The sequence below is a fragment of the Festucalex cinctus genome, chromosome 8, assembly GCF_051991245.1.
Source record: "Festucalex cinctus isolate MCC-2025b chromosome 8, RoL_Fcin_1.0, whole genome shotgun sequence".
Lineage (NCBI taxonomy): Eukaryota > Metazoa > Chordata > Actinopteri > Syngnathiformes > Syngnathidae > Festucalex > Festucalex cinctus.
Window position 1 is genome coordinate 18,570,451 of NC_135418.1, and position 23,152 is coordinate 18,593,602.

The 23,152-nt window shown below is 39.5% G+C and overlaps 4 protein-coding genes across 8 annotated transcripts; all 4 read right to left on the reverse strand.

The window, feature by feature from the left end:
• Nucleotides 1–262: 262 nt before the first annotated feature.
• LOC144023828 (MAP kinase-activated protein kinase 2-like) lies at nucleotides 263–5,658 on the reverse strand. 2 transcript variants are annotated; one of them, XM_077529720.1, is made up of 10 exons: nucleotides 4,594–5,658; nucleotides 3,341–3,480; nucleotides 2,984–3,048; nucleotides 2,805–2,884; nucleotides 2,604–2,730; nucleotides 1,286–1,361; nucleotides 1,087–1,211; nucleotides 888–973; nucleotides 731–811; nucleotides 263–647 (listed from the first exon to the last, which is right to left on the reverse strand). In XM_077529720.1, exons 1-10 carry the CDS (start codon nucleotides 4,882–4,884, stop codon nucleotides 471–473), a joined length of 1,248 nt encoding a protein of 415 aa, XP_077385846.1. In that variant the 5' UTR covers nucleotides 4,885–5,658; the 3' UTR covers nucleotides 263–470. The 2 variants fall into 2 exon arrangements, with proteins under 2 accessions (XP_077385846.1, XP_077385847.1); XM_077529721.1 differs by lacking the exon at nucleotides 4,594–5,658 and having other exon boundaries at nucleotides 3,244–3,897.
• A 73-nt stretch (nucleotides 5,659–5,731) lies between these two features.
• uroc1 (urocanate hydratase 1) lies at nucleotides 5,732–13,317 on the reverse strand. The gene is made up of 19 exons (XM_077529719.1): nucleotides 13,169–13,317; nucleotides 12,185–12,315; nucleotides 11,996–12,089; nucleotides 11,863–11,922; nucleotides 11,205–11,333; nucleotides 11,070–11,131; nucleotides 10,894–10,960; nucleotides 9,956–10,099; nucleotides 9,801–9,889; nucleotides 9,598–9,660; nucleotides 9,331–9,510; nucleotides 9,146–9,243; nucleotides 7,948–8,020; nucleotides 7,619–7,808; nucleotides 7,418–7,516; nucleotides 6,590–6,689; nucleotides 6,397–6,478; nucleotides 6,083–6,182; nucleotides 5,732–6,008 (listed from the first exon to the last, which is right to left on the reverse strand). Exons 1-19 carry the CDS (start codon nucleotides 13,292–13,294, stop codon nucleotides 5,868–5,870), a joined length of 2,028 nt encoding a protein of 675 aa, XP_077385845.1. The 5' UTR covers nucleotides 13,295–13,317; the 3' UTR covers nucleotides 5,732–5,867.
• Nucleotides 13,318–13,342: 25 nt separating this feature from the next.
• LOC144023829 (mitochondrial intermembrane space import and assembly protein 40-B-like) lies at nucleotides 13,343–15,308 on the reverse strand. Of its 3 annotated transcripts, XR_013284615.1 has the most exons (5): nucleotides 15,116–15,308; nucleotides 14,756–14,854; nucleotides 14,109–14,475; nucleotides 13,828–13,903; nucleotides 13,343–13,398 (listed from the first exon to the last, which is right to left on the reverse strand). XR_013284615.1 is itself a non-coding variant. In XM_077529723.1 (4 exons), exons 1-3 carry the CDS (start codon nucleotides 15,135–15,137, stop codon nucleotides 14,135–14,137), a joined length of 462 nt encoding a protein of 153 aa, XP_077385849.1. In that variant the 5' UTR covers nucleotides 15,138–15,308; the 3' UTR covers nucleotides 13,380–13,398; nucleotides 14,109–14,134. The 3 variants fall into 3 exon arrangements, 2 of the variants coding, with proteins under 2 accessions (XP_077385849.1, XP_077385848.1); XM_077529723.1 differs by lacking the exon at nucleotides 13,828–13,903 and having other exon boundaries at nucleotides 13,380–13,398; XM_077529722.1 differs by lacking the exon at nucleotides 13,343–13,398 and having other exon boundaries at nucleotides 13,758–13,903.
• A 296-nt stretch (nucleotides 15,309–15,604) lies between these two features.
• On the reverse strand, nucleotides 15,605–22,286 carry LOC144024192 (protein transport protein Sec61 subunit alpha-like 1). Of its 2 annotated transcripts, XM_077530316.1 has the most exons (13): nucleotides 22,268–22,286; nucleotides 19,962–20,029; nucleotides 19,331–19,398; nucleotides 19,175–19,240; nucleotides 18,770–18,848; nucleotides 18,538–18,669; nucleotides 18,340–18,449; nucleotides 17,781–17,934; nucleotides 17,535–17,695; nucleotides 17,230–17,427; nucleotides 16,915–17,106; nucleotides 16,736–16,812; nucleotides 15,605–16,580 (listed from the first exon to the last, which is right to left on the reverse strand). In XM_077530316.1, the coding sequence occupies exons 2-13, from the start codon at nucleotides 19,966–19,968 to the stop codon at nucleotides 16,394–16,396; spliced, it is 1,431 nt and encodes a 476-aa protein (XP_077386442.1). In that variant the 5' UTR covers nucleotides 19,969–20,029; nucleotides 22,268–22,286; the 3' UTR covers nucleotides 15,605–16,393. The 2 variants fall into 2 exon arrangements, with proteins under 2 accessions (XP_077386442.1, XP_077386441.1); XM_077530315.1 differs by lacking the exon at nucleotides 22,268–22,286 and having other exon boundaries at nucleotides 19,962–20,139.
• Nucleotides 22,287–23,152: the final 866 nt, after the last annotated feature.

A 23,152-nucleotide genomic window follows, 5' to 3' on the forward strand; every position in this document is an offset into this window, starting at 1 on the left:
TCCATTTTTTTCTTTTCAATTTTTTTCCTTTCATATTTTTCATTATTAAACATCCGTCTTCATAGCTTCTCATTAGGGTCACTGGTCAACTGCCGCCTCCCCCAGTTGACTTTGTGCGAGACAAACCACAATCACATTTATTAACCATAACCACTACTAGCAGAAGAATATATCACATCAATCACATTTCACTTTTATGTGGTGTTTTATGACGTTTCATGTACTAGAGAGGTCTGACGACAACGTTATAAAGCATTTAAAGTGCGATTTTATTTGAAATACTGCACAATATAGCTTTACATTCAACATAATAAAATGCTCCCTATACAATAGATAATGTACACAATATAGTGGCCATTTCTCTGTCATAGTTGTATTATGCTGTCATAACTATATATATATGTTTATTTATTTTTGTCTTCGAGGAAAGCAATGTGGTGATGACAAGGCCAGTTGTATAATTAAAAACATTACCCCTGGTCAGAAAAAGGACAATGTGTATTACAATTAAAATGAGCGTCATCGTCTGGAGGCAGCGGCCTCTTGCGTCTTTTATTGAGCAGAGGGTTGTTGGACGTGTCCAGGTCTTTAATCCTCACCTGTTCATAATCAACACGCATGGTGGCCAAGGCGCTGGTCATTTCCTCCTGATGGACACGCAAACAACAACAACAACAACAACAACATCTGAACTTGGCTCCCTTGTGGACACAAATTGCAAAACTCTCACCTTGACGTCGTCCCACAGTTCCTTGTCCTCCGTGAGAACGCGAGAGGTGTGGAGAGGAGTGAGCGGGACCACCATGGACTGCTGCGTGATCGATAAACACGTGTGAGAATAACACATTGACATGGAATAACACGGTGCGTGTGGATTGTCAACTTACGCTGATCCAAGGGTGGCTCATGAACTGGCCGATGGTCATCCTCTCATTGGGGTCGGTCTTCAGGAGCTGGATGATGAGCTGCTTGGCTGCGGACGACAACATCAAATGTGGTTAGGAAACAGACAGGAGAACATGCAAACTCCAGGCAGGAAGCTGACATCCAAACCTGCTGCTCTAATTTTAAAATCTTAACTCTAACCTTCCTCCGAAACATTCGCCCACTCAGGGTCGGGGAATTTGTATTGTCCCAGTCTGATCCGCTGCTTCATCCCAGGAGAGATGGCCTGGCCTGTGTTGGAGTAGAACGGAGGGAATCCGCACAACCTGACAAGACATATTTAACATTTTAGCCTCCGTAATTTCCTCTTGCTTAACCTAACGTACACAATGACACTCACAGAATGTACATGATGACGCCCAGAGACCACATGTCACATGACTTGTCGTATTTCTCTGGGCCGAGCACTTCAGGGGCTGACGGGACGGATAAAGAGCAACACACAAACCAAGAAATGCATTTTGTGTGAATGCAATGCTGTAAAACAGCTAAAATTGCTGGGAAATGAACTGCAGACCGCACAACATCGCAGCACACATATACTGCAACACAAATATGGTGGCTGATCAACAGACGGTTGACAAATACAAAATAAATTTGAATGTGAACACGTTTGACCAACGAAAATTATTACCATATTTTATCATTTCAAGTAAAGTTCAGATACTATCATTGACAAATTCAATACTTAGAAAAGTAAAATTACTGCATTTATGATTCCGAGTCACTAGTTGAGATGTTTTGGGGTTTTTTCTTCTTTTTTTCCTCTGACTTGTGAGCAGAATTTTGAGATTTGAGTGCTAGATTGTGGCAACTCACTTCACTACAATTCAAAATGTACTTTCTTTGGCAATCATCGTCTCCATGTAGCTACTCCAGAAGTCTGTATACTGTTTACTGCCCCCAGGTGGGCAAGGTACACACACACAACAAGGAGCAATACAGTTACAATGAATTACAGTATAATGTATAAAGTGCTTAATTGGCCAAAATAATTCTATTTAATTATCTTATATAAAGCACAATATGGTTAAGAGCTATTTGCCTTATTAAAAAAAAAAAAAAAAAAAAAAAAAAAAAACATTGCAAAAAATGTGTCTTTTTTTTTGGTAGGGGTATTTCAATTTATTTCAGTGGGTAAATAACAATTTGATGACCCCTGCATACTTGTGATTTGGCAATTGTGGATTCACCAATATAAAAAAAAAATGTAGGAACTATAATAAGAATTTATAATAATAAATAAATAAATTCATAATAATAATAATTTAATTTTTTAACTTTTTGATTCACCCCCATTTTTGTTGAAAACACTTATTGGAGGTTTATTCACATTTCAAAAATGTTTAATTTTTTAAAAACTATTTTTAATGTGGCTTCAATTCCAGGCGGATTTTCAATGGTCCGGTCTAAAACCCGGCAAATGGTGGGGGTCTACTGTATATTCTATTCTATTTTTTTATTTTATTGTATTTTTTTAAACTGTGCCTTTATTTCTATGCAGAAGTGATGAAAATGAAGAAGAATAAGAAAAAGAAGAAGAAGAAGTAGAAGAAGGAGGAGGAGGAGTAGGATTAATCCCGTAGAAGAAGATCTTAAGAAGAATTTAAGAACAATTTAAGAAGAAGGAGAACATGCCTGTTACATGATGAACTTACCGACATAATATGGCGTATAACAGGGAGTTTGGAGAGAATTGTGCACAGTGGTCTCCTTTGCAAAGCCAAAGTCGGTCAGTTTGAGTGACGCATTTGTCTCCTTGGTGCTGTAGAGCAGGTTTTCAGGCTAAAGCCACAGAGACAAAAATATCATCTTTAATCATAAACAATATTTACATCTTTAATGATCTGCTGTCTTACCTTCACATCCCTGTGAGCGATGTCCATTTGGTGAAGGTACTCGATGGCCGAGCCGATGTCACGCATGATCTCTGATGCCTCTAATTGGGCAGCCATAATACAGATATAATGTTTAGCGCCAGTTTTGCGAGTGTGTGGACCTGCGTGAGGAGGGCTTCATGAAGCGTGACCCGACCCACCCCTCTCAGTGAAGGCCTGGTCCCCTCTGGCCTGAATGCGACAGAACAACTCGCCTCCCTCCATGCTGAAACACAAAAAGATGAGCACTGAGGCAGCAGGAGCCCCCTACCAAATTACCATCAGAACAAAACAACGGTGCCATTATGTAACCTCAGTTTAAGTTTGCAGCTCACAATTTATGTGTAAAAGTAGCAATAACTAACTATGCATGCCTACATTCATGACAAATGTCACAATTATAGTAAAAGCAGGAAATTACATTTTAAAAACAGATCGCAGTAGGATGCAGTTGAATTGTACCTCAACGCGAGTGACAATTAAAATAATAAACACTGCAAAATGATTCAAACGTTCACCACTCCATGACGATGAGGAGACATTTCTTCCCCTTGTGCATGTTCTCATACAGGCTGAGGATGCGGACCACGTGCGGACCACCAGAAACTCGTCCGTGCAGCTCCACCTCACGGCGGGCTTTAGGTGTGTCGTATAAAATCTGCTCCGCACAATCATGATCAGAAGAAAAGTTTACACATTAAAAGCCCAAATTTTACAATAATATTTTCTGGTTTTTATATATCATATTTGTGGAATATGAAGGGAAATACAAATCAATTATGTTATTAGTCTTAACACAGCATTCTGTTGAATATTGCGTTTGTGGAATATGAATACAGCAGCAAAATCCACCTGTTTTTAATCCATTTAATGCGGCAGCCATTTTGCCACACAGTTGCTTAGAGCTCAGGTAACGACCAAGCTCACCTGTTTTCTGACTTTGGTCATGTGACATTCGCAAGTTGAGCCGTGACAGGCCATTCTGAGAAACTGCGATCTGTGATGTTTTCAGTCAACAGCAATGGCAAAATGGCCCCCTGAGATGGTTAAAAAAAAAAAAAAAAAAAAGGTGGATTTTTCTGCTTGATTCGTATTCCACATATGCAAGATTGTGTTTAGACTCATCGGGCTCCATAGAACATATTATTTTAAATAATTTTTGGAATTTACTTCACTTTTAAGCAGAAAAATCCACCTGTTTTTAGCCATCGCAGGTGGCGGCCATTTTGGTTTGCACTTGCTGTTAACTGAAAATTACATCAGTGTCTAATGGCTCAGCTTGTGAACATCACATGACCAAACCCCGAAAACAAGTGAACCGTGACTATGTTGTTAATTATGCTCTTGTAGTTTAAATTGTAATATTACCATTCACCACTAGATGGCTTAGTTGCACTTGCACCAGGCGTGATTATATTCGATTGTATTTTATATTCTTATTCAAAAATGTGTTTTTTCCAGATTTGGAATCAGTAATAGCATTTTGTGTGAGTAGTCGTGCAGTAGAATATATTTTTTTTAATATAATAATAATAATAATAACGTGCAAAATGAGTTCTTGCACTATTGATATTCTGTTCAGCAGTTTTGTGCCGTTCTGGGCTGGATTTTTCATCGAGGACTGAAATATATATGCACAGATTTTGTCCACATTTAAAATGACATTTTGCTCATTCAGCTGGTTAAGTTGTGGTCCTAGAAGTGTGCAATTGTGGGCTCCATCATTTGAGTTTAATTCATGCGCCACCGTGAGAGAACGAGTGCAAGTAACCTTTAGGGCGCATTTGTGTCCAGTCTTCTTGCAGAAGCATTCCAGCACTTTGCCGTTGATTCCCAGGCCGAGTACGTGCGAGGTGATCTTGTAGTCGTCAGTCACCGCGTTCTTCCTCAACTTCACGTGGGTCACGTGAGCAGGAGGCAGGTCGGAGAGGGCGACCAGGCTGCTGCTGCTGCTGCTGCAACCGGAGTCAACTCCAGGGAGGATGTCGCCCGTCCCAGGCTGCGTCATCCTCAGCTCGTCTTCTTGCTTGATGTTGTTGTGCGTGTTTTCTTCGGTACACATTACGTGTCATTCTAGTTCACGTCCGCACGCACCCGGCAACTTTTAACGCTAAATGCAACATACTGTACTTGATTGAAGTACGCCAATCCTCCGCGACTTGCTGCAGAAAAGGGGGGCGGGTACGTGCAAAGGCAAAAAACTGTACGTTCACAGAAGGTAAAGCCGAATGTAATCATCATACATTATTGAAAGGCTGAAAAGTGGTGCATGGTGTGCCTAACGACAGGATGTGCCTCTCCCTGCAGGATGAAGTTCCAATAGCTCCCATTCAATGACGTCACTCTTCCAATGAAGCCAGTTTCTTAAAGGACCAACAACGCGCAAATACGCATGGTGGCATCCAGGGTTATCCATCCATCCATCCATCCATTTTCTTGACCGCTTATTCCTCACAAGGGTCGCGGGGGGATGCTGGAGCCTATCTCAGCTGGTTTTGGGCAGTAGGCGGGGGACACCCTGGACCGGTTGTCAGCCGATCGCAATCCAGGGTTATAATTTACGCAATTAATGTTAGTTAGTTACACACATAAATTAATGAATGAATAAATAAATAATGCAGCAACATACACTTTTGAGTGAGGGTCTACTCTGTAGGCAAATAAGCTCTCTTATCCACCAGGAAATTAGAGAAGAGAGCCAAAGAAAGCGATTTAAAAAAATAAATAAATCTGAAAAAAAAGTGTAAGCCAAAACTCATGTGTGAGGGATTGTGTACATATTTTTGTGGTTGTAAGTTTTTCTTTATGTGGGAGAGGTTTTGTTTGGGCCTAAATGTCACCTCATACTTGGAACTTCTTGACAGGAAATATGAAATCAGCTCACCCATAACCCAAATGAAGACAAGCACTAAAGAAAATGTGATTTATTCTAGAATTAATTAATAATCTATATTGACACACCTGTATTGTTTGTCTCATTCGATAAACCACGTGTACGAAAGCAAATGTCTGGTGTTTGCATTCAGACACTCGAGCTATTCAAGGTTAGCCCTGCAGGGCCCGGTCCAGTACATGCTCATCGTGTACTGGAAAAGGCATGGTGACCCGCAGCTGCCGATCCGCCTCCATGGTGCGCTGGATTGTCTCGTAGGCGTTGGAGTTTCCACACCAGCTGCGACGAGCCACCTTCACAAACAAGAAAAAGTCATTCGCATCAGAAAGAAGTCATCTGTCAAATTCACTTTTCGGTATCGTCTCACCCCATTGGACACATCCCAGTTGAGCATCAGAGAGGCTCGCTTGGCCGCTTCGTCAGAGCCGTCCAAAAGCAAACCAAATCCTCCATTCATCACTTCACCCCTGTAGGTGGCGCAATTAACATGTTTATGTTACGAAGTCCGGCCCTTGGGGGACATTTGTGGCCCACTACATGCTTTTCATTGCCACAACATATTGCAATAAAAATGTTGATGTTTGCATGAGAGGTTTCTGTATGTAGCCCCCAGAGAAAAATATTTGGACATCCCTGACAAAAGCCACATCACTGACAAAAGATAACTGACCAAAGCCTTACCAACCAACACCGCCACCGTTGTGCAGAGCTACCCAGGTGGCACCCCTGAACGCATCGCCGACAAAGTTCTGGACTGCCATGTCTGGAAGAAGTAAGCTTGTCATTTGAATGAACACTGACTGAGGGACTCAAAGTCAACAGCATTCATAATACATTAATTAAGTGGAAGTCAGATGAGGCAACCTGCACATACCTGCACAGAAGGCAGAACCATCATACACATTGGAAGTCTCTCTGAAGGGACTGTCGGTACCACTCACATCATGGTGGTCTCTACTTATCACCACTGGAGCCTGACACAGATAAGTCCACTCATTTAGAAAAGGTCCACATAGCATATATATATATATATAAAAAAAAAAAAAAAAATCAAATAAAATGTGAACGCAAAATTGTTTAGGTTATGAATAAAATAAAAATAAATAAACAATATAAATAAATTAATAATAATAATAATAACAAAGTAATGCCTTCTCATTTGTATGCATACAAGTATTTTATTGTATTACATTTATGAATAGTAAAGCAAAAACATATAACAAAGAATAAAAAAAATATACATATTTTAAATGACCAATATTTGGGGAAAACAGCTCAAACACCAATAAATCAAGAAATAAAACAAAATTATAATAACAATTTAATAATACTGATACTATATTAATCCATTCTCATTTTATGCATAAAAGTATTTTATTGTATTATATGTATTTTTTTATAGTAAAGCAAAAACACATAACTAAAAGAATTTCAAAAAATATATATATTTTAAATGACCAATATTTGGGGAAAACAGCTGAAACACCAATAAATTAGTAAAAAATAATACAATTCTAAGAATTTAATAATACTGATAAAATATTAATCCATTCTTATATTTATGCATAAAAGTATTTTATTGTATTACATGTATTTACAGTAAAGAAATATATATAGCTAAAAGAATAAAAAATATTTACATATTTTAAATAACCAATATTTGGGAAAATACAGAGTAAAAGAAGATGCTTCACTTTCTTACCGAAACTTTTCTTTCAGCAACAGCTCTGTTGATTGCCAAAGCAATAGAAACTCTTCCTTTCTGGTCTGAGTAGAGAATTCTGGCCTGCGATCCCACAACCTACAGGAAGTGGGCGCACACGCACATATACAAGAAAATCCTCTCCTGTATCATACGAGCCGCTTTGTGAACCCCCACACACTAAGTACTGTAGTTCCAAACCATTTTGTGTTTTCCGGCCTCTCTGATCCAAAGGATGTTGTCGTTGTACTGTTGTCTGACTCTGTCACCCACATTGGCCTTCAAATCCTCCAGGACCGAGGCGGCGATGTCGTCGGTTACGGCGAGGTCCTGAGGGTCGCCGGATGTGCATACCCAGCGAAACGGACCGAAGCCCAAGGAAAAAATGTCTCTGGGAGGTGGAGACAAATTATTGCTCACAAGAGAGAAAATGGGACTCATGTCATCTTCACTTGTTCAATATGGAAGCAGCACGATTCATGCAAAGTTCAACTGTTTTGTTTCCTTTTTTATGTGCGAGGACCACTTACCCCATGATGTGTTGGACATAGGACGGGTAGCGGAATTCTGTCGCTCCGCCACCAACCTTTTCCACCTCGGCTCCTATGAAAACAACAAACAAAAGTTTTTGGTGTTAAAATAATAAATTCACTACTCACAATATGCACTACTGCACTTTTGGGTGAAATTTCAAACTTTCCAAGTTATCTTATTATGAGCTGAACATGTCCAAGTGTAATGCTTAAGGGATACTTAACTCATTGAGCCATTTTCAGCAGTAAGAAGTTAATATTTTGTCTATCATTAATTATTTTAATTCACTATTTTTCATGTACAATTAATACCTTTAAAAACACATATTGCCACTTGCTGTTGACTGGCTCAGTTTGCAAACATCACATGACCAAATTCTGAAAACAGGTAAGTCGTGATTGGTTGTTACTGGTTACCTGAGCTCCCAGCACCTGTGATGTCATTTTCAGTCGACAGCAAGTAGCAAAAATATGTTTGCAAATGTATTGTTTGTTTATTGAACATACAAACATAAACAAGTATCAGAAAAAAAAAAAAATTAAAACAATTAAAGGAAAGAAGAAACTTACACAATCATTGGCGATAGTTTACATGTTCAAAGGGAGTAGGAAGAATTAATTATTAATTGTATAAGAAAAATATTAAAGTTATTAAATTATTTCTAGACAAAATATTAACTTTTTATTGCTGAAAACGGCTAAATGAGTCAACTACCACTTTAACTACTGGTAAATAAATCTGGGTAAATCCAGACTGCCATATTTAAAAGTATATTCATATGTTTTAAGTTAACTGATTCACTTTATGCGATTGGCTGGCAACCAGTTCAGGGTGTATCCCGCCTATTGCCCATAGCCAGCTGGGATAGGCTCCAGCACCCCCATGACCCTTGTGAGGAGCAAGCGGTTTTGAAAATGGATTCGCTTTATTCGAATGAAATTCACAGATTTTTGGTGATTTTAAGGAATCTAAGTAAATAAATGCTAAAAGTTATATGATTTAAATGAAATAGAGAAAAAATACTGAACAGTTGGACATGTGCATTCCATAGTTTCGCAAAAGTCACATTAAGTTCACTGTAGTGCATTTTAGGATCACCCTAAAATATCACCCAAAAGCCGCTAACATTTTGTGAGTTATCGTGAACCCAAGCCAATTAATTACATTGTCTCATTAAAATGAAAATGAGTGTACCAGCTCTTTGTGCCTCCAGTAGAAAAGCGTTGCCATAATCCCAAAAGAACATGCCCGCATCCGAAAGTTTATTAATAGCATTCACCTGTCTCTGGAGGCTGTGTAAAAAAAAAAAGAAAAAAAAAGGATAGCGTGTTAGCTACTTTGATTCATGGATCCCACCGTTTTAGTATGTCCGACGTTACCTTTCTTTGATCATGCTGCGGAATCGACTGGGATCAGCGGACATGAGCTGGTTGGCCTGGCGGAAGCTGAGTTGTACCGGGTAATAGCCTCCATTGAAAGGGTTGTGGAGGGAGGTTTGATCCGAGCCCAAATCCACCAGGAGATCACCCGTCCTCTGGTACTCCAACAGAAGCCTTTCCCTAATCAACAATCACAAATGGAAAAGTTTCACACATGTATAAAAGATGCAACTTTCACTGTAAATGTGATTTGTGCTGTACGCTCACCACAAGTCCACAATGTTGCCATGGTAACCCAAACTGAGAGGAGTCTTTGAGCATCTGGTTTCCCTGTAAGGCGCCAAAATGCTCATTTGTAATTCCTGAACATGCACAGCTTGAATGGCTCAATAAGGTTTGTTATGACCTTAACAAATAACACAAGCATGCTCCTATTTAGTAGTCATGCAAACATGTACTGTATGTGTTACCTGATGCGTTTAATGCAGTGTTCCAAATCCCTAGTGACCTCCATCAACCAGCCTTGCTCATGTCTCTTTTTGAGAGGAGTCTCATCCACCTAACAGTCACACATGTGACGTCACTCAGTCACACGCTCTCACATTGAAAGCCATCGCTGCCTCACCTCCGCAATGACGCCAACGCAACCGGCAATGACGGCAGCTTTGGCCTGAGCGCCACTCATGCCCCCGAGGCCGGAGGTCACGAAGACGCGTCCCCTCAGGTCACCGGAGCCCAGGTACCTCCGACCGGCGTTCAGCACAGTCAGCTGCACAGAAAATTTGATCATAATGAGTATTTCCAACATGGCACAATATTAGGTACACCTCCACAGTGCAATAAGATGCATTAAAATCACAAAACTAAGAACTGTGAGTCAGATGTGCAAACCACGCTTACTGACCTCATGCCACCAAAATAAGAACATAAAGTATATAAATGTTTCTTCAAATTCGATGGTTTTTAAGATAGATAACACTTTGTCAACAGCATTGAGAGTCCCATTTGCAATACTCTCAACTTAAGTGGTCACATTCTCAACATAGGGAACGTGTTTGATTTTGTCAAGTCTTTCAATAGCAACTTTAATTAAACTATCTAATCTATACCTACATTAGCTATAGTCACACATTGGATTACTAATTACTCAAACTGGCAGCCATATTGAGTCATACACTCTAGTCACATTTGGGTCAAAAATAATAATTATGGGGGGGGGGGAAATGGACAGATCCTCTACTTGATTCAATTTGACCCAACTTTGGGTCAAAAATTGAGTCATTTTTTTTTTTTTTTTTATAAAACAACACAAAGTTGGTTCAGATGCTCCACTTGGGTCAATTTGACCCAACTTTGGGTAAAAAAATGGGGCCATTTTGTTTAAAACAACCCAGAATGTTGGGTCAAATTGACCCATAAAGTCGATCAGTCCATTTTTGATCCATAATTGTGTTACTTTTGACCCAACTGTTTTTAGAGTCTAGTTGTTATTTTAAATTACACATAATGGTATACACATAGAGTGACAGAATTTGATTTAAAAAAAAAAAAACTATTTTGTACCATAGTGCCATGAACAATCCCTTGAGGTCCAATGTAACAGTAGCTACCAGCTGTCATTTGACCATACCTAAAATAAATATACAAATTGACAAATACATACAAACATAAATATGCCAACATTTCACTGCATTACCATCATTGTAAATCATAACACGAAGAATGCCTTGAAAACCTACATTGACACACCAAGAGCAAACATCCTTTCATATTCCTCTCTGGAGGAGTAGTTTGGAATAACCTGAATGAAAGCATGAAGACAGTCATGGCATTAGAATGTGGTGAGAATAGCGTGTTACGTTGCAGGCTTTTACCATGCCGTTGGTGATGATGGCGCGGGGCGAGGAGGGCAGGCTGGGGAACAGACCCATGGGGTGACCACTGTACATGACCAAAGTCTGCTCTTCCGTCATCTCACTCAGATAATTCATCACAAGACGGAACTGAATAAAATGGAACTGCACTTTCAGTATCACTTCATAGTCCAGTAAGATTTCTCAAATGAGTTCAAATTTGAACGAGAAGAATAATGTTATAGTTTCTTTCATGGTAGATTAATGTGTTAATGTTTCTTTTGAGGTTGAAAAATAAGATTTATTAGCAATGAACAGCCTTTTTGAGAGGTGGAATATGCCCACCCAAATAATATGAATTACAAAATAAACCAACTGCAAAACAGATTTTGACATAGAACACACAAAAAAATAAAAATGGTATAATAAATAATTTGAACAGCATTTTTTTATTTAAAAATAAATCACTACACAAAAACTTTGTACGTTATATCACGCGTTACGCGTACTGAGGAAACGACCAATTACGGCTCGCTTGTTTTCTGGGTTTGGTCATGTGACTTAAGCAAATTGTGCCATGACTGGCCTGATTCTTGAGTACACGCAATGTCATCTTCAGTCAATGTTGTGTACATCAATAACAAATATTTGGCCAAAATAGGAAAAGATGTCACCGTACCTGAGCCCAATTACTGAAAACTTGCCCGTTTCCTCCATAGGTGACGAGTTCCTGAGGAAACTAAAACATAAAATCCAGTTAGATTATTAGAGAGTTAAGAAATCAAATAAATGAAGCTGCAGAAGAAACTTACCTGGGCCACTGCCGGGTCTAAGTTGTTCATGATCATCAGCATGATGGAGGCCGCTTGGCGTGTGCGGCATGGGTACTCGTGTATCGGGTACGCTCTGAACAAGAGAGCAACCCCCAAAACTGTCAACATGTACTTGTCACGCTCTTAAAAATATCATTGAAGTTTCTGACAATCACATTGCTGTCTTACCTCAGACGTAACGCGGGACAAAAGCGATACATGTAAATGTGCCCGTACTGGCGGAGCTCTTGTGCAAATTCTGGTGCGAGTGTTGCATGATGGGCCGGGGGGAAATAGCGCAGAGCATTTCTTAGTGCCAGCTAAATGGGGGGGGACATGTAAATATGCATAAAAAATATAGGTCACAAGCTTTTCTTAATTATTGACTCAAGTCTTTGCTTCACTTTTGGCCAATCAGTGACCTTGGAGAATAATCAATACTGTAGTGCACCAAAGCCGTCAAGTTATGTTGCAATATTGACCCCCACGTGACATGACACTCACAGTCACCAGTCTCACTGATTTTTAGTTTTTGTTTTTTTAATCTTGTTTGCAATAGCCGCACTGTGAGGTAGTGGTGGTCAGGACATCTACCTTACAGATCTGGGTTCGAATCTCAGCTCAGGCCTTCCTGTGCGGAATTTGCATACAAGTAGAAGTTCATTGAAGATTTACCAAGAGATACTTTTTGGGTACTGATTAATGCAAAGGGCTACTTTTATACACACTTCGGATATAATAAATTTGTACACTATAAATAAAACAAATAAAAAATAAAAAATGCACACTCGTTTTTCCTCCAAGAAAGCTTTGGTGTGCACAAAACTGACCTTTGAACTATAGTATTATTCATACTTTAAAAAAAAAAAATAAATGTTAATCTAATAGCATAATTTCCCAAGTCATTTTTAATGCGTCCAGAAAATAAATAAAAACATTAAAAAAAAAAAAAAATAATGGTAAAATTGCTTCAATGTAAGCTAGAGGCATAAAGAAAACTTTTTTTTTAATTTTTTCAGCTTATAGGCAGTAGGTTCTGCTCCCATGGGTGTGAAAGCTGTCTGGACCCCCAATTTCACTGGTGACCAGTTCAAGTTGTACACACACACCCACAGAAAAGCAAAGCACTTTGCAGACCAAATTTGTGAGGTACAAATGATGGAATCTACTTACCCGCTCCTCTTGGACTGTGAGGTTTGGAGTCCGAACGGGCGCATGGGGCACATTTGGGTCTCTTCCTCGATTCTGGGGCAAAGGATCCAGAGGTAAGCCGCTGCATATTTCCTTTAGGGTGGCCATCCTGTCGAGTCCTCAATTTAAAAAGAATGCGGAAGGACTGCTGCGGAATATTTGAGGCACTCGCTTCGGAGTTGTCCTATTGGCTTTTGGGTCATCTTTGCCCCCTGAACATCCACCAATGACAGAAAATGATGTTGGGTAATTATTGATGGCAAAGCATCATGTGCCTCAGTGGTCAAACGTACCTCTGACCTCTGGTACTTGCGTACACAAAAGTGAATGCCAGAACATTTGAACAACAGACCAAATACAGTGCACCCTTATGGTGCAGTATATTCACTAATTTTGATTATAATATTTTAAGATAATACACATTTCCCCCCAGGATTTCCACTCACATTTTCTGTGGAAAACAAAGTTAATGTTCATCAGTTTTTTTTTTTTTGAAACAATGCATTTCAATGGGCATCCATAACGTAGAGGTCTTTGCTGTTCACTCCTTCATTACACCCCACACAGAAAAAAATGATGGTATGCGTTTATTTTAGCAATTTAAGTGACTTGCACGCCATTGGAAGAGCTGAGGTAAATACTTTGCAGACGGTTTGGCCTCACAAGCATCATCACCCTTGGAAGGGCAGGGACCTGAAGTGTCTTCACCAGTCCACTCTATGCAGTACAATACATAAAAATGTACATTACATACATTATACGTATGAAATACAAATCAAAATAGTGAGACTAGTATGCAACAAAGAATGGATGTGTAAGCTTCTTTGTAAATAAACTTTTGTTCTATGATCAGCTTAGTATTTTACAATCAAACATTGGTATACAAACCAAAAATGAAACGAACTAGCACATGAAGGCTCACCTAAATCTTTCCCAAACAAATGGCAGTTAGCTTTCCACTGAACTCCCTGTGCTATTTGACTCCTGCACAGGGTCAGATGTGGACTTGGAATCAGCAGCTGAGTCAGAGGCTTCTTCTGAGGTCTGTTCAGCTTTAGATGCATTTTCTTCTGGTACCTCGTCATCTTCTTGAGGGTAGAGTTCAGGATAGCGCTGCATGCACTCTTGCATTGCTTTGAACTGATCCAGGCACTCTGAGCCCTTCAGCTCCTCTTTACTGTAGTGGAAACAGGAGAAGGCCTCCTTAAATTCGGTCCCACAGGGGCCACTGGCCATCCCACCCAGGCAGGGGCAGTTCCAGTTAATCTCCCCACTGGGAAGAATCAAGCCTAGTAAGACAGAGTAATTAAAAACTTAAGACTAAGATGAAGGTCAGCATAGAGAAATCCTCGAGTGCTATCAAGAACTGAGTAATTGAGGCCAGCCCCTATGGATGCTGCCTTCAACTACTTAAATATCATTTCACACATTAACAAAATAACAGATTATTTCATTTACACATAATTCATTGACACCAAGTACTACGTTACTGTTAGTGCAGGCTGTGGCGACATCTTGCGGCATTTTATGGCATTAGTCACTACTTTCAAACCTTTCCTTGTTCCTCACCTTGCTCCTCATAAGGATCATCTGGATCTTCCTCAACAAGCTCAGCGTTGCTGGGTGTTGCATGATCCTCTTTGGTGACAAAGATTATTTTGTCTTTACCTGTGCGGGAACAATCACGTGGTTTGTGTCATGTCAGTTGAAAACAATGGAAGAACAAATGATGAACATGTTACCCATTCAAGGTTAAGTAAACATTTTTAACAAATACAGGACAATCAATCTCATACGTTGCAGCGTATTTTCCTAAGTCTTAATGCTAAAAGACATGAATTTACATATTTACATACTGGCTCAAACTTGTGTCATAATTTACTTCCATACTGTATGAATGAGTTAGCCGAGCTAACCCAGGGTGCTTACCCTCTTCCCTAACAGTAGTCATTTCTTCACAAATGAAGACGTGAAACCCAATTTAGTGGAGCAGCAGCAGCCCGCCGGGTGCAATTGGTGTTATAGAAACATGTCACAGGCATACGACAATGTCATAACGTGTTAAGCATCTTCAGCTGTTTCACAACTGCGGGCGACGATCCAGGAAGCTAACTAGCTTTAGCACAAGTCACATGTGCTTTTGAGAGCCAATAGGAATTGGCGTATGAGGTCCTCGTTGCGTCACGTTTATTTTTTTATTTTTTTAATGCGGAATCGTTCTTTATTGCTTATTGATTTAAAAAAAAAAAAAAAAAGAATTGTTAATGTTACTGTTAATGATGCAAGAGGCTGCTCCTTGAATCACCTTGGTGTGATGTCAATGTCATGGCACGTCTTTTTCAAGTCACTATGGCGCCTCCTTCAGTTTAATAATTTACCCTACAAATAAATTATCGTGTACAAACAACCTGAACAATGGACGTTCTTCCAAAATGTTTATTGTAAACGTTTGTTCTGAAATGTTTGCATCTACTACGTATTCCAAAGCCTTAAAACAAATTCCATCACATTGCCTATGTACACAAAATAAATTATCTGTCGAGGGGGAAAAGTGACAAAATGTTTCTCGAAGCAGACAATAAAAACAAAGGACAACTGAAGGACATGAATATGTACCACTGAGTTAATACTGCAACTCTCTTGGATTGCCTTTAAAAAGGCAGAGACCTGGTTTGAGTGACTCAGTGGCAGACACACAAAAAGCAGTTGGATTTACCTGCCAGACAGAAATGTTAAGACTCGCATACTTTTGTTCTTCACTTACATTATGTTCTATTAAAAACATCCACAGGAACACTGATTGGGAAAGGACAGTACTGAACTCCATGTCGGAGACAGTTTAGCTTCTAGTCTGCACCTTCTTGAAGATGTGAAAAGGTTGTGTGCTTTCTTGCACACAGCAGGCATTGGCCCACCATCATCCCAGCCAAGTATGCCCGCATACTGAAGTTTTATCATGTTGGTCGGGGATAAAAACAGCCCCTCACAGTCAGCCATAAAAGAATATTGGGGAGCTTCAAAATGGAGTCAAAAAATTGTTCAGTCTTTTGTGTTTCTAGATGAGTGGAGGTAGCACAAGTTCTGTCGTCTCACGACATGTCATTTGATGTGAGAATCCTGGACGCCAAAATATCCTGAAGATAGGAGTGCTTCACAAGGGTGTCGAAAATACACAAGATGGCGGCGCTGATAACAGTTACAAGATTCCTAAAAGAAATATCCCCCCAGACTGCCTACTTCACTCTGCTCTTTGACAAAAATCTCAAAGTACTGATAAATGATGGTGACGGCCAGCAGGATTCCCGTGCCGGAGCCGATCGCGCCAAGGAAGTCAGCCATCACGGATAAGCCGCCGATACACAGCCCGCCGAATGCAGCCGCAGTTGGTATGTATCTAAAGCATCAAGGGAGAAGAAGAAAAGAGAAAAATGTGGAGTGAATACTTACATTATCCAGTAGAAATACAGTAAAGTGTCACATTTTGAATAATTTATACATGTTGTGTCTGTACAGGAAGATAAGACAAAAAAAAAAAAAAAGTGATTTTACCTGTTTAGTTCATGGACCATAGAAGTCTCTCTGTGTCCCCTCATCACCATTTGCTGCTCTTTAAGCTGTTTTGCCACCTGCACGATAAATGAAGTTATTATTGTTATGAGTCGAGTAGAGACTACACCACAACAGACGTGTGGAATTAACTTGAAAAGTATGTAGAAGTTTCATTTTACATCTTTTGCGGAGGAGCCCGAGACTTCGATCCAGGTTTTGGAGAAGAAGGCACAGGATCCAAGCATGAAGGCAATATAGATAAGCGCGTGGACGGGATCTTCTAGAACGGATCCAAATGACTCAGGCGGGGAGAAGTAGTAACAAAGACCGCCGACAGGATACGCCCGAGCTGGACCACCACTTGCAGCGTCCTACAAACGCAACAAACAACATGACATCATTTGTCATTTCATCAGTACCTTTCATGAAATAAAGTCAAACGCCGCAGTGACTGAAATACTGGACCCATCATTGTAAACAGGAAGTGTACTTACAGACCACGTTCCGAGCAGATTGACCAAGAAATTCCCACTGAAGCGCGTGGAAAGCATCTGCGATATGACGTACAAATTGGAGACCAGCGCCGACTGCAGGATGATGGGAATGTTGGAGGTGTAGAAGAGCTTGATGGGGTAGGTGTTGTACTGGCCACGGTAGCGAGCGGACTTGATTGGCAGATCCACTCGGAATCCCTGCGAGAGGTCAAGATATCTTTTGACAACACCTTCCCATGCATATTTCATCATAGATGCCTGTTAGGAGCTTTGGGATATGTGTACACATGAAAAAAACAACTCACTTGGAAATATATGACTACAGCAAAAACAAAGACTGTCGCAATGAGGTTCATGAGGTTGGGAAGGTTCTGTCTGTAGAAGGCCTCTCTCAGTGCACGCACTTTGTCCGTCCTGGTTGCCAGCAGATGGAAAAGAGCAATGATTGCGCCCTCAAATTCTGTGCCTGCAAATGTCAGCGCCATAGTAAGAACAATTAGAAATACGAACAAAAACACATATTCAGCACTTTCCCTGCAGATTCTTCATACCTCTGCCAGTGTTGACGGTGGTAGGACTGAAAGCCTTCCAGACAATCGTTTCACAGATGTTGGTTGCAATGAACAGTGAAATGCCCGAACCAAGACCGTAGCCTTTCTGGAGCAACTCATCCAGCAGCAGCACGATTAGGCCGGCCACAAACAGCTATGGAAAAAAGATGTGCGGTGTTAAAACTCACCTTGTTTGTTCAGACATCAAAAATAAGCAAAAAGAGGAACTCAATGTTTTTGTTGTGGCTTTTGGTGGTGCGCTTTTAAGATTTGATTAACTTTTAAACAAAAAAAATGTACCTAAAGTAGAGTCAACAAAACACTACACTCTACAAACATTTTTATTATGGCACTATCAGGATTTGTTGTCAACTGACTGGATGTTAATAAGATGGCATCAAGAGGAAGTATCACTAACGAGTGGGTGGATGACCTCATTCAGATGATGACACGTCGGAAGGGAATTGAGAAAGAACAGTGATTTCTACCCCCCTTTTCTTTAATGCATAATGTATAAGTCTCTCCATTCCATTTGTCCTCGTTTTTAAGTTGGTCGTACCTGAATTATGATGAGCAGACAGATTCCAGCTCCCATCTCTGAGGGGTCACCATACATGCCAGTCATTACGTAAACAATAGCCTGGCCAATGGTGATGATCATTCCGAACACTGAAAGACATTGAGAAACATCAGATTATCTTCATTTCAGTCACCAAGTGAAATTAGAGTACCGGTAGCTTTTTTTGTGTGTGTGTACATTTCTGCGCTCCATTGAAGAGGGCTCTGTCTTTGGGTGTGTCTCCAACTTCGATGATCTTAGCCCCAGCAAGTAGTTGCATGATCAGGCCAGAGGTGACAATAGGTGAGATACCCAGCTCCATCAATGTACCTGTGAGAACACTCTCATATTAAACAGTGAACCAGTCATGTGATACAGTACAATTCCATGTGTTCTATGTTAGGGTGATATGCTCATAATAGATACATACCTCGATTTGAGGCCAGAATCACTCTCATCCAGTAGAATGGATCTGCAGAGTCGGATGACATGATGCCAAACAGAGGGATCTAAATGAAAAAAATATTACAACACATTTCTGTTATCCATGCCTTGATACTACTACACGCAAACATCTGTTGAAGACAGTTTAATTGTAGATACACAAAATGTTATAAACCTTAGTGTGAAGCTAATCCATAGTGTTTGTTTTATTTGCCTGACAACTGTACTATAAGAATTTATTTATAACAATGTATAATAATCCTTTATTGACCCAGTGATGGGGAATTTGTTTTAGGAGCAAAAATGGCATTTTCAATTGACAGTTGCAATTAAATTTGTTTATCAGAATGCAACATTTAACAAAAATCTAGATCGATGAAACAAAACTCACTTGGCAGCAAACGAGGAAGATGAAAAGAGTGATGGCTGTCCATAGAACCTTCTCCCTGAACTGGATCTAAACCAAGACCATCGTAACACGTTTTACAACAGTCTCAAGAGGAGTTTACAGGTCCTTGTCATTACTTTTTGATTGAGTGGCACAAACCTTTCTTTCAGGTTTTTGGATTTCTGGCAAAACTGCACAGAATGGCTTGATCACTTCCAAGAATTTAACTGAAATCAAGCAAAGGTGGACATTTCTCATGATTTTACCTGCTACCGTGAGACGTGGCAATGAATGAGGGGCGGACTTTACACTACGAGGAAGAATCGCCGTTAAACGTGGGGAAAAAAAACAATACTGGATAAATAATAACATAACCTTTCTAGCTACATATAACACTGCATTACAAGTGTTTGCTTACAGCAGTTAGCGGATGATTGAAATCAGAAATTGACAATGAAACGTCGGCGGTGTTAAGCGTCGTCATCACTAACTTCCCTGTCAATGTATTTGAATGAGTGGCTAACAAGTTAGCATCAGACGTTTACCGTCAGTCAAATGACGGCACTCGGGTTAAAATATTCATCGCAAATCATAAATACATTGTTTCAACAAGCAGTTTATCTTAACCACAAAACTAGTTCGCAAGCAACATGCGCAAAGGGCAAACATTTGTTCTAAGCTAGCTTGCAACACTCGCTAACATGCAGCGCTACTACGTGTTCCATTTACTAAATTAAGTATACACAAGCAGACTAGAAACAATGCTGAAGTCACGCAAGAGGATACTCACTTCCCATGATGTCCCGAATGTCCACTGGATGTCTCTTTTGTTAAGACTTGTCTTCCTCAGCGATCAATCTGTGCAGGCGCCGGGAGTGTGCGACGTGCGTGCGACAGACCGTGCGTGTGTGAACAGTGGAAGAGAAACCCAACAGACACGTCACCATTTCTCGCGAGACAAGCAGTTTCCCCCTTTCTTTAAAGTTTAAAAAGTATATATTTATATTTTCACTTTTGGACTTTTGTGGCAAACTGCAGTTTCAAAGAATGAGCTCAAAATAGTAGCAAAATATGATGACTGTTAAAATAAATCAACATGAAGCCTTGTGTGTTATATCATGAGCCAGAAGACGGCAACAGAGAGCTGTAGATGAGAAGCTCAGCCATGAACCCTGCACATTAATTAAATGTCTCACCTGTATTTACCAATTTTTATTGATCCAGTTTACATGAGATAAATCTCACACTACTAAACAAAGATCTAGAAAAAAATATGACAATTGAAATAATGGTGATATTGTCAAATGTACTCCTTACTAAAGCTGAAAATCACAGGAAGCCATGACTTATTTTGTTGTATGAATGGCAACAGGTGGCTACAAATGTTTACTGTACCTCCTGCCATCTAAATATAAATGTGTATATATATATATATATATATATATATATATATATATATATATATATATATATATATATATACATATATATACACACACACATATAGAGACAAATTAAGAGAAATTTGCACCCCTGATAATCACTCACGACACACCAGTGGTGGGAATCTCTGGAATAGGAAGAGTGTCCTGCAAACCTGGCAGTACAAATGTGTCCAATTAATATATTAGCTTTATTCTATCTTGTTTACCAAAGGTTACACACACCTACCAACTATTGCGCCTCCTCGTTATTGCCATTATTCCAACAGCAACGTACAAGAGTGCAAACAAAGGCAAGTTCGTACAACACTTTCTGAGCGAAATGATGATTATCACAGTTTCTCCTACACAATAAGACAGGTTCATCGCCTCACTTCAACTAATTTCACACCCGCTGAAATGTACACAATTTAATCTGACCATTTCTTGCTTTCTTATTGAAAACTGTCAGCGATTGAACTCAAAACAAAGCTGGACAAGCATGTCTCTTATAATTCAGGAATACAATGACAAAGGCAACGCCTTGTCTCTTAAAAAAAATCCTGGTATACGAGTTTGACACACTAAAAGATAAAGATGAAAAGCTTTTGTCAAGAAGGTTGCAACAGTTCAGGAAAGTTACGCAAAGTCTGCATAAATTCTTGATGCTTCCCTACATCTTGGAAGTTTGACTGACACTGTCACAATAGAAGTTTTGATTATTCCACCATTAAAATTGGTTTACTTGTCATTTTTATTCTAGGTTTCTTTTATGTGTCAGTTTCCACAAATAATGTTACTTTTTTGTATATAACACACAAGGAAGATTTTGTTTCTGCCAGACTTACTGCACATTTGAAGTTATAGTGCCACATTTCATCACAAACAGGCAGATGAGGACAGATTTAGTGGTGTTAGTGTGGTTACATTCCGATACACATCCATGGAAGGGAGTTTGAGGGAGGGTGGGAGAGGCAATGAAACGAAAATGAAAACGGGTGGGAGCAAGTCAGAAGACCATGATTCCCAACAGAAGAGTGAGTTACTTCCTGTCTGGCTCTCCTATCTCTCTTCCCAAGAAAACTACTTACGCGACATATAATGGATGTTGATGTTGTGCTGTTAGAAATGTATATTGGTCAAGCTCCGACAGTTTCTCTGCACAGAGTTACACCCTCATGAAAATAGAGCCCGACATTCATCAAACCCTTCATGTAATTAAAAAAGGGAGTTTTTTTTTGTTTGTTTTTTTAACTATCCTGCCAACCAGGGAGTGTGGTGTCATGGCATGTAGAAAAACATGTACGTTGATTGAATACAGCCATTTTTTTATACACCACAGAACCAAAAGAAAAAAAAAAAAAAGACCACCACAGAATAAAACACCATGAGCACCTCCCACCCCCACCCCCATAGCAACTGGCCTTAAATGGAATTTAACCATGGAGTTTAATCCAGATTACTATCGATGCTCTCTCACTCTGCCAGTCTTGGCCTGAGTTATTTTTAACTCCTCCACACAGATGGATTCTGTGGGACAATTGAACGTGCAGGTACTGTCATGTGTTAATAAAACCTACCCCCCCCCCCCCCCCCCCCCGCCTATTCTGTGGTTTCTGTTTCATAACACTTCATGATCATCATCAGGCCTTCACACGCATATGCACTCACTCACCTTTGTTTAGTGCACATTACTGGAGCATTAAAAAAGGTTTTGTTTTTGTTTTTTTTTGGGTCAGCAGCTGGTGAGAAATGCCACTTTGCACATTTCGCTAGTGTTGCTCTTATGTTTGACCTGTCAAAACAGTACAGATATTTCAGAAATAGGTGAATAGTGAAGTAATGTTCGTGCTCCTTCCATTTGGCAGTAAAATCTACATGTCATAATCTTTAGAATTAAAGCATTGGGAGAGCAAAACATTGGGAAATTTGGGTAATATTTTAAGAAAGAGAATAATGTCCTAATTTTACAAACAAACAAACAAACAAACAAACAAACAAACAAATAAATAAATAAATACATTGCTGATTTTATTATAATAATCTTATATTTTGGATTTAAAAAATAATTAAATTTATGATAATTTAGTGGTAATATGAAAAAAAGTTACTTTAATAGTTTTAAGATGTTTTGCAGGGCAAATTTTGCTTACTCCATTGGCAGAATTTTTTATTTTTAAAACAAGAACATTTGCCAAAATTTTCGGAAATTTTGCTTATTTTTAGTATGGCAGTCCATCTGCTTCAAAAATATTGACAATGCTGAGATCGTCTGATCCCCTCGGTGAAGAAGAGCCACACAACCTGATACACTGGAAGTGGCGGCACAGTTCAAGGTATTATTGCTTTTAGTCAAATATTGGCACTTAGATGTAATAGTAATTTTTGGCAGTACAGGGCAGAATTTTAATAAACAAACTACCTTCACTACTCAAACAGCGAGTAATAGTTTAGCTGATTAGATTAAGTCATTGCCAGAGCGCAAGTTGGTCGGTCTAGTTAGTCATTTTAGAATTCTGGTAGTCATTGTGTTAAAGAAAGGAGTGGCCCCTGTTCTTTA